The 13,543-nt window shown below is 37.2% G+C and overlaps 1 protein-coding gene across 3 annotated transcripts in view; it reads right to left on the bottom strand.

Annotated features, from left to right (window-relative positions):
* LOC149780752 (stimulated by retinoic acid gene 6 protein-like) overlaps positions 1–13,543 on the bottom strand; it is a 176,746-nt gene that overhangs the window by 149,465 nt on the left and 13,738 nt on the right. For 2 of the 3 annotated variants that reach the window (XM_089937823.1, XM_089937822.1), the window contains exons 3-7: positions 10,512–10,600; positions 5,395–5,546; positions 4,974–5,094; positions 4,297–4,348; positions 1,691–1,837 (exon numbers count right to left, since the gene is read on the bottom strand). In XM_089937823.1, the coding sequence (XP_089793949.1) occupies positions 1,691–1,837; positions 4,297–4,348; positions 4,974–5,094; positions 5,395–5,546; positions 10,512–10,600 (561 nt within the window). The remainder of the gene's footprint in view (positions 1–1,690; positions 1,838–4,296; positions 4,349–4,973; positions 5,095–5,394; positions 5,547–10,511; positions 10,601–13,543) is intronic. The other variant, XM_089937824.1, reaches the window with a different exon arrangement.

Below are 13,543 nucleotides of genomic sequence, written 5' to 3'. Positions count from 1 at the left end.
CCGATAAAAGAGGTAATTTCATTGATGTGTTGGAGATTTTTATATTATATTGTTGATGGCATACTTTTAATTATGCATATCCATGAAAAATGAGGCAATCTTGTCACAGGCACATTCCAGTGAAGAAAGGAGCGTTATGGATTGTCAACTGTGGCATGTTGCAATGGTCAAGTTATTGAGATTGTTTGGGTGGTAAGTGAAATATATGCTGTTCGTACCAATGCTGAAGCTCCCTCTACCGTTTGTAATGCATTATAATTAAATTTCCCCCTTTCATAAGTATAAGTTGTCCAGAATTTATTTTTCCAGGAGTTTGGTGAATGGCACTCTTCAAGGCCCTATAGATCTGAGTACGATAAATACTAATCAATATTCCCGACTTCTCTGCTCACACACACACACACACACACACACACACACACACACACATATTTCCTCTCCCCAATACTTTTTATCCGCTTGTTAATTTTATTTAATTATCTTTTTCTTTTTGCTTGTTTAATTTGGTAAGCTCTTTAAAACTGTTTTATCATTGAATCGTCCTTAAACCTTTTGTGTAAATTGTTTTGAAACAAGTACCGAAAGTGTACTTAAATTTTTTTCAGTGCAAATGTGTTAACAGCACACACGAGTTTTTAAGCACATATGCACAAACTGTCAACATTTCCGCTGGACATATTGGGATGTCTCTATTGACTACATCTACCGCTAGACATTCTTGGGTAAAGAACACCCCATTTAAATACTAAAACTAATTTCAAAGACGTAATATTACGGTAGCCTTCCAGATTTGGTCGTGTAAAAGTAGTGTTTTAATCATAAATGCGTTTTGACACACGAGGGGATTTATATTATCTGTATATATTAGTCCTTATTGCTTTGTCCCTACCACATATGCTACCATTTATATCTGTGGATGTAAGTGTTGGTCAGAAAGGTAGGTTTGGGTCAGTAAGGATATGTGTCGGATAGTTATTAAGTGTGTTACGTCCCGATGGTAATGCACCATGAAGAGTACCTTTCCCCACCATAGTGACTTGACCACTATGTTAAATTAGCCTTTCTCACCATAGTGACTTGACCACTATGTTAAATTAGCCTTTCTCACCATAGTGACTTGACCACTATGTTAAATTAGCCTTTCTCACCATAGTGCTCCCCATTGTTAATCCTATAATAATCGGTTGTAAAAATACATTTCCTTTTATTACGCTTGTGTCACCGGTCCCATCTATTCGTCTCCCGTGTCTTAAAAAATGTCAATTAAATCTTATTTTACATTTTATTTTTAGCAAATATTTTCGATCTATTCAATGGACTAACGAATAAAATAGCATGTTCCCAAAGTTACTTATCCTACTCTAGGCAGATTCCAAATATCTGAAGACCTGTGATTCTACCCCTATCCCTTTAACCACGACAAGTTTGCTTTTTGAACTGAATACATTATATAGGCAAACACTTCAAGCAGTCCTTTTATGTTGGAGGTGTGTAAGGATTTTCATTTTTTAGGCGTCTGTTTGAAAACTGCATCGTCTATGCATACAATCAGCTTTCGAAGATGCATGGATGCATGAATGGATTAATGCATGTATGTATGTATGTATGTATGTATGTATGTATGTATGTAATGAAGTAGTGTACAGGAAAAATAAGAATAGAGAATAATATGAAAAAGTCAAAGTCATACGGCCATTTCTGCATGCTCTTGCTTCATATTTCTGTTCTTCCACAACAAAATTACTAGCAATATGAATGTGCGTAGGTAGGTGAAAGTTGTGTACAACAGGCAAAGTATCTGTGGCAGAAAGTAGAGAATCTTCTCCTCCATGCTATCCTGGAATTATATGACAGTCCGGTTAGTTAATGAAGAAATGTATGTGTGTGTTTTTTATAGCCTCATTTCCGAGGCATATTGTAACAGTATATACCCTACCTATAGCCTTTAGACTGGTGTACGTTGAACATTTAATTATGTCCCCATAGTCTTGAAGATGAGGTTCAATGCTTTAGACTGGCGTACGTTGAACATTTAATTATCTACCCATAGTGTTCAAGAGGTCATTAAATGCTTTAGAATTGTTGTATGTCGGACATTCGGGGGGGGGGGGTGTACTGCTGTTAGAACGCATGGGAACTGTGTTACTTTTTCTTTTTGCGGGTTCCTTTACTTTTTGTGCTCTCACCAGTGTCCCCCCCCCCACACATCTGAGTAACATGCGTTCATGTGACCAGGGAGGCCCTAACATTGTCATCGTCTGCTCGTTTCATGCTTAACCGAAGTTTTAAATATAAACGACGGCCATGCTCGATATACATTTCAAGTTTCTGGACAAGTCCATTTTCAGCGAAAGGGTGAATACACGACTACACATTATGTTACGTAGAAGGAAAATACTATGTCGTCTGCTTCCGATATTTGCGATGATGAATCAAGCAAAGGAAAAGAATGACAATTACAAATTTGACTTTCACGTGAATTTAACAAGCGGTGTAATTTTCATGTATATGTGTGCAAAGGATATAGCTCTAAGGTCTCAAGATTATGATAATCTACGGAATTATCCGGCATTTACCGAATAGGATGAACTACGTCACAATGTTGTCTGAGGAAATCAACTTGCCCATAGTGAACGCAACATGGCGCCATGTTATTATGGAAAGTCAGTTAAACACGAAAGACGCAGAGAATGCCAGTGTTAGGGCCATTCTGGTCTCATTCTGGTTAGACATAATTAATCAATGAATGATTCGACTAAGTTCTGTGCACTTTTATCACATTAAAAATTAGTTATTTAATTCGGTAGAGGGGTACAAACAAACGGGGAGGTATAGTCGGGTTATACCTTTGTTAAAAATTTATATGAAATAATTATGAAAATGAAGTTGTAATAAGAACCGATTTTTATTAATCGTGGTATTATTTCTTTGTGATTATAATATTAAGTTTGATCTTATAAAAGTATTTTGCTGTAATGCTCTAAGGCAATTATTTTTGAAAATGAATTCTTCTTACTTTGAAAGTTATAAACCGTCATTTTTCAACATTGTTATGGCGTATTAATTATAATTTGCTATGAATTTACAGCGATTTCTTACATTTGATTGGATGTAAACTGTCACCCGATAGTACCCTGGAAATCTTTACACACTGGCAAATTCTGAGGACTCCGATCAGGTCTCATTCGGTTTCACGTGACCCTATGCAGAGCTTTGATCTCCATAACACTAACAAGGACAACTCTCTCTCTCTCTCTCTCTCTCTCCAGATTACAAATTTGCGACGCTACATAAAATCTCCTATTAGAAGTCCAAAACCTGTAATCGCCTAGTCTTGCCTGCACTCCAACACTCACATCTCGCCAAAACATATCATAAGCCAGGTTTTTTTAACAGCAACACTAGCTGAATAAAGTATTCAGTTTTACTTCCAAAATGTGTTTCACTCAGCTGTTCTTTGGTGTCATGATATGGTCTAAGTGAAGTCGAGCTCACTAAAAATAGACACTATTTTTATTTTGAAAGATCGAAATATACGAAAAGCAGTACAATAAATGTCACACATGCAATGCATATTTGCCGTATTAAAAGTGACTGTAACCAACGGTTGTGTTGAATTTCCGTACGGGTTAGGTCATTTTAGCTTGCCCAAGCCGTTGATACACCTGGTTCCACGTTAAGTATGAACGAGGTGGATCGGCAACCCTCGTCCAGCGAAGGTGGATCTAGGTTTTCGGAATTGCTGACTTTATGGCAGAATGGAGGAAAATTGGAATTATAGGGATTAAATGGTATTGGTTTAGAATCTATCGAAGCGTAGATTTTTCCTCGTTACTCACAAAGTTGACATGAATTCCTTCGGACTTTATTTACTTTATGAGTCGTTAGATAGAATTAACAGTTCGATACATGCTCAGATGTCAGTGAATCCTATAACATTCGAAATTGTATATGTATTTTAATATATTCACAATGATTTTAGTATTGTCTAAATAATATTGTTTTCCTATTGCATCTCAAGTATATTTCAGCTACTTTCAGCTAATACGTTATTTGCTCTTTAAAAAAAATTCATATCATATTTCATATTTAGAAATTCTATGATGATATGAAGTTGGTAGACTTGAATTAATTTTCATATGTAATTTTACATATAGAATGTTGTTTAAATTTCACAAGGCAAACTGGATTTGCATCCCTTAGAGTTCTCTTGTCTTCATCACAGACAGAATCGAACATGGAAACCTATCACACCTCAAACTGTATACCCTGTACTGAACATGTTTTACTACTTACCAAGAAGTCATCCATGGGGCATTGAATCAACTGGAAGAGTATATCTGCCAACCTGTTATTTAGAAATACGCATACTTAAAAATAAAGAATACACGTGCAAATACTAATCAATTATGCATAAGAATAAAAAATAAAACTTAAGACTAAAATGAAAAAGTTTCGAAAACAGAACCAGGTTGTGCAGATACATTAAAATCTAAAACCGTGTTTAATATGATCCTTTAAACTAGATGTACCATGAAATAAAATTCTCTCTCTCTCTCTCTCTCTCTCTCTCTCTCTCTCTCTCTATATATATATATATATATATATATATATATATATATATATATATATATATATATATATATATAATATTTAATCCAAAGGGAAAAGTGATATGATATATGTATGCTGTAGTTCAGATTAATGGATTTGCAGCCAAGTCTTACTGGGAACATAAATTTGATTGCAGGATGACAGAAACATAATATATTTAAGATCTTTCAAAGGTTTAAATGTTAAAAAAAAAACGTGTTTGGTATTGAAAAGTCAAACAAAAAAATAGAATGTTATTATATTTGAGTTGTATATACGATTTCCAAGAAACAATATCCATGACAAAATTACACAGTTCAACAACATTTGAAGGTGGTGTAAAGTGGAAGCTACCATACAACGAAAGAAAGAAAACTTACAAGGCACCTGAATATACTAATCCTAGGATCGAGCCCAGAACTTTCCAGTCTGTCGACAAGCAGAGAAAGAAAGGATAAAAACTGAATCCAATTCCTATGACGTAAAGTAGTGTGTATAATGCTGTAATGGAAAGAAAAACTTGAATGTATCATAAATAAGTCTGCTATTATTGAAGAAAGAACAATGAAAGAAGATTATATATATTGCATGTCTAGTGTGGATTAAGTTTTAGCGTTTCCATACTCTAAACACAAGAATCAAAGCAAAACATACTAATCTACACATAAAATACCAATAATGCTTAAACCTAGTAACAATATTCACTGTATAAAATACTTTTGTATAAACGAAGTTTCATTCGGGAATAACAGAGAGAGAGAGAGAGAGAGAGAGAGAGAGAGAGAGAGAGAGAGAACTTACTATAAGCCCATGATGGAATGGCTGTTAATGAAATGGTGTTTGCTGATGGAATGGCGCTACCTCGAAAGAAGTGTAAGCACTTTGACGCAGTGACGCCAAAAGTCGCCGCACACACCAGCCGGTCTACACCGCCGTCCAATAAATTGATAGGGCTGTAATGAATGAATGAATGAATCAATCAATCAATCAATCGATCAATCAATCAATGAATCACTTAAAAGATCTAAGCGTGTGTGTGTGTGAGTGTGTAAGTGTGTGTGTGTGTGTGTGTGTGAGGGAGAGAAATCAGAGAGATAGAGAGAGAAAGAAAGAAAGAAAAAGTGAGACAGACGATATACAACAATGTGGATTTACCAAAATACTCATTACAGCATCACTTCGCTGGAGATGCGTTCAACGATCACATTTTAATTTATACGCAAGTGAAAAGCAAACATATTACGAGTATCCATTCTGAACTAAAACGAGTGACCAACTTCCTGAACTACACTGAGTGGAGTCTAAGACGGCTCCATGAAACTGCTACGGCTCTGCGCCTAGCGTGTTGGATTCTGACACCTTAGATGCTCTTCAGTCATTTTGTCTTTTCACCTTTATGACTTCATGCCATGTCATGAAAAGTTTCCAAATGTTCCTCTAGACAGAACATGTACTTTTCAGTTAAGTTGTTGTTGTTGTTCTAGCGTTTAACGCCATTTTTCAGCACAAGATAGGCGGCCAGTATAACTGGTGGAGGAAGAACCTTGGAAAACCCAGGGAAGAACCACCGACCCACGAGAACCTACTGGCAGGCTTTCCCACGTACCCACGCTAGCCGAGCTTTGGACTCGAACCCACGCAGACAGAGGTGAGATGGCAGTGATCAGGAACGGTGAGCGCTTTAGACCACTCGGCCACTCGGGGCCCCAGTTAAGTTGTACTTCTGCCATTATTTCAACTGGCGGAGTGATTTCATGCTCCAAGAGCATGTGATTCGGCGAATAATTGGAGCTTTCGTATTCAACATCAATGTACGCCATGCTTTGTACGCCATGCGCATCAACTGTAGATTGTCCTTCTAGTCCTTCTGATAGACTGCTACAAATGCACTTAGCATATTTTAGAGCGTTTGCTTCATACGCTCTATCATCCAATCGGACTGATTGTGGGAAAGCCATTGTACGAGTTTTATGAACATAGCTCTCTGAAAAGCTTCGATTCAAAGTGACATCCTTGATCAGTGCGCATGCTACTATGAACGTCAAACCTGCTCACAAAATTATAGACAAAGATTTGGAAAGCTGTTTTCAGTAACAATATCTGACCCATATCGTGAATTAATCTTGGATAACAAGTATGTATACATCACCCGAATTAATCCTTGGGAGCCGCCCAGCAAATCCATTACAACTTTCTCCGTAGGCTTTCCTGCATCTCACCTTTGCATCGGCGCTCCTTCTCGCCGACCCTGTGATTACCTTCTGGTGCACTGAAGATAAAGATATCGCATTGATTACCATGCCTACAAAAGTACTGTCTGACTTTACTCCATGTCGTATTTCTACCCAGATATCCACAAGTAGGAGGGTCGTGACACTGGCGTAATACATTGGTTCTGACGTATTTTGGAGATACTATCTGTTCAGTGTTTTGTTTCCAGCATTCCAACATCATGTAAGATATAATAAACTACCTTTCTCTAATAGTTGTTCAAACTGAGCACAATGCGTCTTTGGTCATCTGGTCCCATTGAGGTCTTCTTTTATTTGGTGTTGTTGTTGTTGTTGTTGGGTTTAGCGCCATTTTTCAGCACACGGTAGGCTATGCATGGCGGCCAGTATTAATGGTGGAGGAAGAACCCGGGAAAACCCCGAAAAGAACCACCGACCCACGAGGAGCTACTGGCAAGCTTTCTCACATACCCACATTGGCCGAATCGTAGACTCGAATCCACGCAGACAGAGGTGAGATGGCAGTGATCCGTAACGGAGAGCGTTTTAGACCACTCGGCCACTCGGGGTCCCTCTTTTATTTGTAATCCATCGCATAATCTCCTTTTTTCTGTGTCCTGAGCTTAAGCCCGTTTCAGTTCTTATGTGAAGATCGCTAAACTGATGTTTGATACAGAAGACTGCGGTTCAACTGCCGGTTTCGTTTCTTGCTCTGGTCCACTATATTGTACGCACAGGGCTCTGGAGAGTGCGTCTGCATCCAAATAGTCTGAACGTCGTGACAAAGAATAATATTTTTGATAATCCCTTGCGTGTTGCGCAGTATCTACTCTCCGACTCTGTCAGTGTCCGGCTATTGTAGGCTATCATCCTCTCTGTGACATTCCGTGATGTCCTAACACATCTCCAGTACCTCGTCATAAATAAAGATTAAAATCCGGGACCGTGGCTACCAGGACAGGCTTGAAAAGATCAAGGTGACCTGACAATCTTCCACCAGGTAAACTGACAGTCTTTTTCTGTCAGCTGGTTTTATGGTACTGCTGTAGTAGCAACTCCCTTCACTGAACCTACCCTGGGCTCGATGAAAGCCCAGTAATATCCTTTTTCAATAGATTTGATACTTGTCTTGGGGTGGGCAATGCGCTTGTCGTGTCATTCAAAAAGGCGGCAGTAGTCGTTTTGATGCATTTGATTCCACCCATCCATGTATATTCCTTTCAGTCTTGGGTGGTATCAGTACTGTTTCTTCCCTGCCTACTTTGCAATATTGTAATCTTTCTTCCAAGTCACTTTGTGGGAAAATTGACGATGATACATATATCTTCTATAGTTCACGCGTCTAAGTCTCTTTGTTAGACTGTAGTTAAGAACTCGTGTGCATAGCCGGGATGTTTGTTGCAACTTGCCCGTGAAGGAAGCAATTTCAGAAAATGGGAAAATGAGAACCAGAGAGTAACCAGCAATTGTTAAATTAATCAAGTCAGTTTCAAAGAGACTAGACTGTATCCAATAAAAACTGAGAGATTTAAATTTAGGGCGGATTCTATGCAAGCATGTGACATACAAGATTACGTCCTCCATTCCTAATCGTACGCTTATTCTGACTCAGGAAGTCAATTCCGATGATATCTTTTCACTTATGCAACCACCTTCTCACATGTTCTTATCAGGCTACCTTATTAGGAAGTGGTTTTCGTCAGCCAACGTGAACTTTTCCTTCAAAGAACGCAATTATCGTTTACTTGTCGACGGGATTGCGTTATGCGCCTCATTTTGCAACATACTTAACTTCGGCTCGGTGTCTACGAGTTTTGTACGGGTACTGTTTATTTTCACGAAAACATATTGACCAGAGTCAATAGACATTAGCATTAGACTTCTACTATATATATATATATATATATATATATATATATATATATATATATATATATATATATATATCATATGTAGACGGCGTTAACGATGGCTGTCTCATATACTCGATCACTGGTTTACTTCTACATGTCCGTAGACGTTCCTTCATTTGCCTTTGCATGTCGGGATGGGGACTGTTAGCTTGGCGTAATGATATTTTGATTGTTCAAAGTATTGACTAGCTTTGATGTTGTTTTTGCCAGTCGGTTGTGAGATATTCGTCATTTTCTCCCGCGTCGCACCCATGCGCAACTGAAGGAAGATCAGCTTAGCAAAATACATTAAAATAAAAGGTCACGTGACCAAAACTACAGCTTCAGGTATTGCATAAATCAAAATCATAAAGCAGGAAAAAATGTATTCTACGAACGTTAACTCACTCAAAAACAGTCATAAATGCTAATCAATCCTTTACAGTGCACTAGCAAGTTCCCTCCGTTAAACAACTATTCAAGATACATATACATCGTTTCCATGATTAATACCTCCCGATTACAGTTATTTCTGAAATTCTCTAGTTGCGGATAATCTGAATTTAATGCCATTTAGAATCATTCTATATATGACTTTTTGATACTTCTCAATTCGTCGTAGATTCAAAGGCTCGGTGCTTTTCAAAACCGATCACATTCACTTAGGCATTATGTGATTGCTGACTACCAGCTAAAATTACTTACCTGGGAATGGTCACATTTATGTTTCTTAAAAGCACCTGTTAACACTTTTGCCAAATTTACCAGGCTCAAATTAGAATCAAGATATTAGAATGACTTTAGTAACTTATAAAAAAGACCCAAAAAGTCAAGTTTTTTCAACTGTTGTGGCAGACTCCTAGCATACATATTGTCATTCAACTATTGGCGTAGGGATAATATACAAAACTGCGTAGTGAATCGTCGGATAGCAGAGACGCTTACTTAATGGCGAAGCTGATATAAAAGACAATTTCTGCATCATTCGCCTAAACTGATAGGAGACATTGGTGAAGACTTGCACCCGTGTGTCAGCTTGCCATTTTGGCCATCCAGTTACATTTTCTAATATGAATTTTGGGGATATTTACGTCAAAATGGCTATAATACACTCTCAAATGGATGCACTCCACGTCTTGACGCGGACAAAAAATCTTGTAGCATAACACAAAGAACGTTATTGTGTTTTTAAAATGTTTACTCGGTATAGGTGACGTCATGAAAATTACACCCCATTTTAAGTGTTGTTTTTTTTCTTTCTCACTGCCCCTCACATTACAGTTACATCATACTCCTATTGGATGTCAAATGACCATTCAAGCAAAATGTCGGAAAAATTGTCAGAGGATTCATTTGCGTAGGGATTACGTCACTGTGGCTGTGTCTTTGTTTACTCTATATTTTTTACAGTAGTTTTCGCAAGCATCATATCACATCATACCACCGACTCGAATTAAACTTAGCATTTGTATCTGCAAAGCCAAGGCAAAGCACACACTTTCATACAGCAGTAACAGTGTGATAAAGTTTATTTCCAAAAGAACAATAATAGGCTGCAACGAAGATTTGCCCCTAATACAAAGGAGAAAGCAAAGGAGGATGTATGTTCCCATGTAGCTATTGTTTAGCAGCGTTTACAAATATAGGTACATGATGACTTCGTTTATTATTTTTCATTCACACATGCCATTTCTTGTTATCCATCTTGGACTTTGAGAATCCTGTTCTCTATTTTCTGAAATGCACTATACTCAAAAGTGCCATTGATGAATCTTGATTTATGTTATAATCTTACTATACAAGTCCTGGTCTGCAGCAACAACAGAGGCATTTACTGTTTCCGGTTCTCTTTTCCAAAAGCGTCAGCACCGTAATAATGAGGATCTGTAGAACAAATAAATTCAAAGAAAACAATGCAAAAATGTGTGAGAAAAAGCATCATTCGTATAACTGTGTTTGCCAGAATGCCGATTTCCTCAGTCAAATTAATATTATACGTATATTAACATTTCTAATCATCTTATCATATACATTTCTCAGGACATAAAAATTCCCTTGCCATCAGATATAAATGTCGATATGAAAATGCATGAATATTGCAGCGTGCAAATAATTATGAAGAAAAGTAAAATGATTTTGTTGCAGGACTCAGTCACAAACGGCATTCGCTGTATTAAGGTAAGATAATTTAAACATTGGAATTTGAGTTGATGTGACTCGGTGTTGCACGATGGAAAGTGTAGGATTCCTCATGATGCATTTGTTGCCGGGGCCCCGAGTGGCCGAGTGGTCTAAAGCTCTCTCCGTTACGGATCACTGCCTTCTCACCCCTGTCTGTGAATTTGGATATGTGAGAAAGCTTGCCAGTAGCTTCTCGTGGGTCGATGGTTCTTCCCGGGGTTTTCCCGGGTTCTTCCTCCATCATTAATACTGGCCGCCATGCATAGCCTATCGTGTGCTGAAAAACTGGGTTAAACCCACAACAACAACAACAACATTTGATGCCGAATATGGTGTAGGGACGTTCGGTTCGTGTTAACGATCGTGGTGGTGGTGGTTCTGACTGACAAATAATTCAAGTAAGCCACAAATTCAGGTAAAGTACGCTACGGTGGCTTTTTTCGTATGGAGGTGCGGTAGATGATATACTTGCATGCAGTTGTACATTTGACCCGAGAGTAATGATAGGTATATTGATCTATGGCGTATAGTGGAATTTAAAATAATACCAATCTTTCGCGAGGACTTCGCCATGCCTAAAATACATCAAGACATATCGTGAAATTAAAATGAATACACAGCGCAAATAAAATGAATACACAGCGCAAAATATCAACATACCTATATAGCAACACTAGAATGAAAATTGACATTATGACAATAGAATTTTTCTAAAAGCAAAAACAAAACGGCGCAGCAAGACCAGGGTATTGTATTACAAAAAATCTATATTTACTGACACAGCCATATTCTACTATCAAGTATTTTCATGAGATGATAAAATCGGCAAATCAAAGCGAATGATCATGCATAATAGCTTATAGAAGAGAGACAAAACTGAAGCAAATTAACTACATATCTGAACTAATGGTACAAAACTGAAATCGTGGTTTAAATATGCGGATGAATACACGTGTCTCACCAGAAAGGATTAGATGTTGGACAGGTGAAAAAGGCGATATATATATATATATATATATATATATATATATATATATATATATATATATATATATATATATATATATAGTTTGATATGACGAGTTAGTTCCCTTCATTAGACCATTACACCTTTACAGTAAATGCTTAGTTTCTAACGGATTAAGGTAGAAACCTAACCTCATTGGTCGTGATGGCCTCAATGGTCATACGTGGTTACAAATTTAGGTGAACCCAATCGCGGTATGGTGACACTAGTGACTGGATGCGAGTTCTTTAGTTCTGGGAAACATAAAGCACAAAGGACGAGAGTTGTTCCAAAGACTGCTGGAAAAGCAAAATAATCGGCAGGGCTTTGCACCAGTCACAAGGTTTGGGATTTTGCAAAATGCTTGCCAAAGGCCATATGTTAATATGTTACGGTTGCAATGACCGAAGACATATTTCCTTTTAATATCCCAAAATATTATTAAATATAATGAAATTTTCCAGGTAAAAGAAATCTAAATAAAGATTTCGATGCTTTATACGTCAATACTTCCACCGAGGAAGCAACCAAAAAGGGAGAATAAAATGACGACCATCTTAATATGCCTTCCACTAGAAAATAATAAATGAATAATAGGAGTCATGTAAGCAAATTTTAAACAGAATGAAAACGTAAAGATTTACAGTTTTATTTAAAAAAATATATAAATAAGAATAAATTTTACAGTGGCAATAATCAAGATTTTATATTAATGTTTTTAATTATATTCAGTTTTAAAATTCGTATCTTTCTGTACCAATTAAACATCTGTGTATTGTTTGTTTTAAGGTATCTTTAATCCGCAATCTGACATATCCTTGACACCGCGAATCGATAATCTTACATACTTTTTACACCGCTAATAAATAATCTGACTATCATTCACAATAAAAACAGGTAAACGAGTTCCATCAGGTTTTGTATTTACGAATGCAATTTTGAATTAATGATATCCCAAGAACATAAAATGGCTCATTCATAACTTGTCATGTTTTGACAGTGGTCTGTTGATTAAAACATTTGTTAAAATGATCCACACGAAGAGGTTAAATACCATATCGAATAGGGATGACAATACCAATTTCATAGTTGATACTGGACAGTGGTGACAGTAAGAATGTCATAGTTGACACCGGACAAGGATGACAGTAAAGATGTCATAGTTGATACCGGACAAGGATGACAGTAAACATTTCGTAGTTGATACCAGACAAGGATGACAATAAGAATTTCATAGCTGACACCGGACAACTATGACAGTAAGGATTTTGTAGTTGATACCGGACAAGGATGACAGTAAGGATTTCGCAGTTGCTACCAAACAATGACGACAACAATGATTTCACAGTTGATACTGGACAAGGATAACAGCAAGGATTTCATAGTTGATACCGGACAAGGATGACACTAATGTTTTCATAGTTTATACCGGACAAGGATGACAATAAGGATTTCATAGTTGATACCGAACAAGGATGACAGTAAGAATTTCATTGTTGATACCAGACAAGGATGATAATGATTTCAAAGTTGACACCGGATAACGATGACAGTAAGAATTTCGTAGTTGATACCGGACAAGGATGACAATAAGGATTTCATAGTTGATACCGGACAAGGATGACAGCAAGGATTTCATT

Source organism: Sinohyriopsis cumingii, chromosome 16, assembly GCF_028554795.1.
Source record: "Sinohyriopsis cumingii isolate HCF-2022 chromosome 16, ASM2855479v2, whole genome shotgun sequence".
NCBI lineage: Eukaryota > Metazoa > Mollusca > Bivalvia > Unionida > Unionidae > Sinohyriopsis > Sinohyriopsis cumingii.
This window is presented reverse-complemented; position numbering and strand designations above follow the sequence as displayed.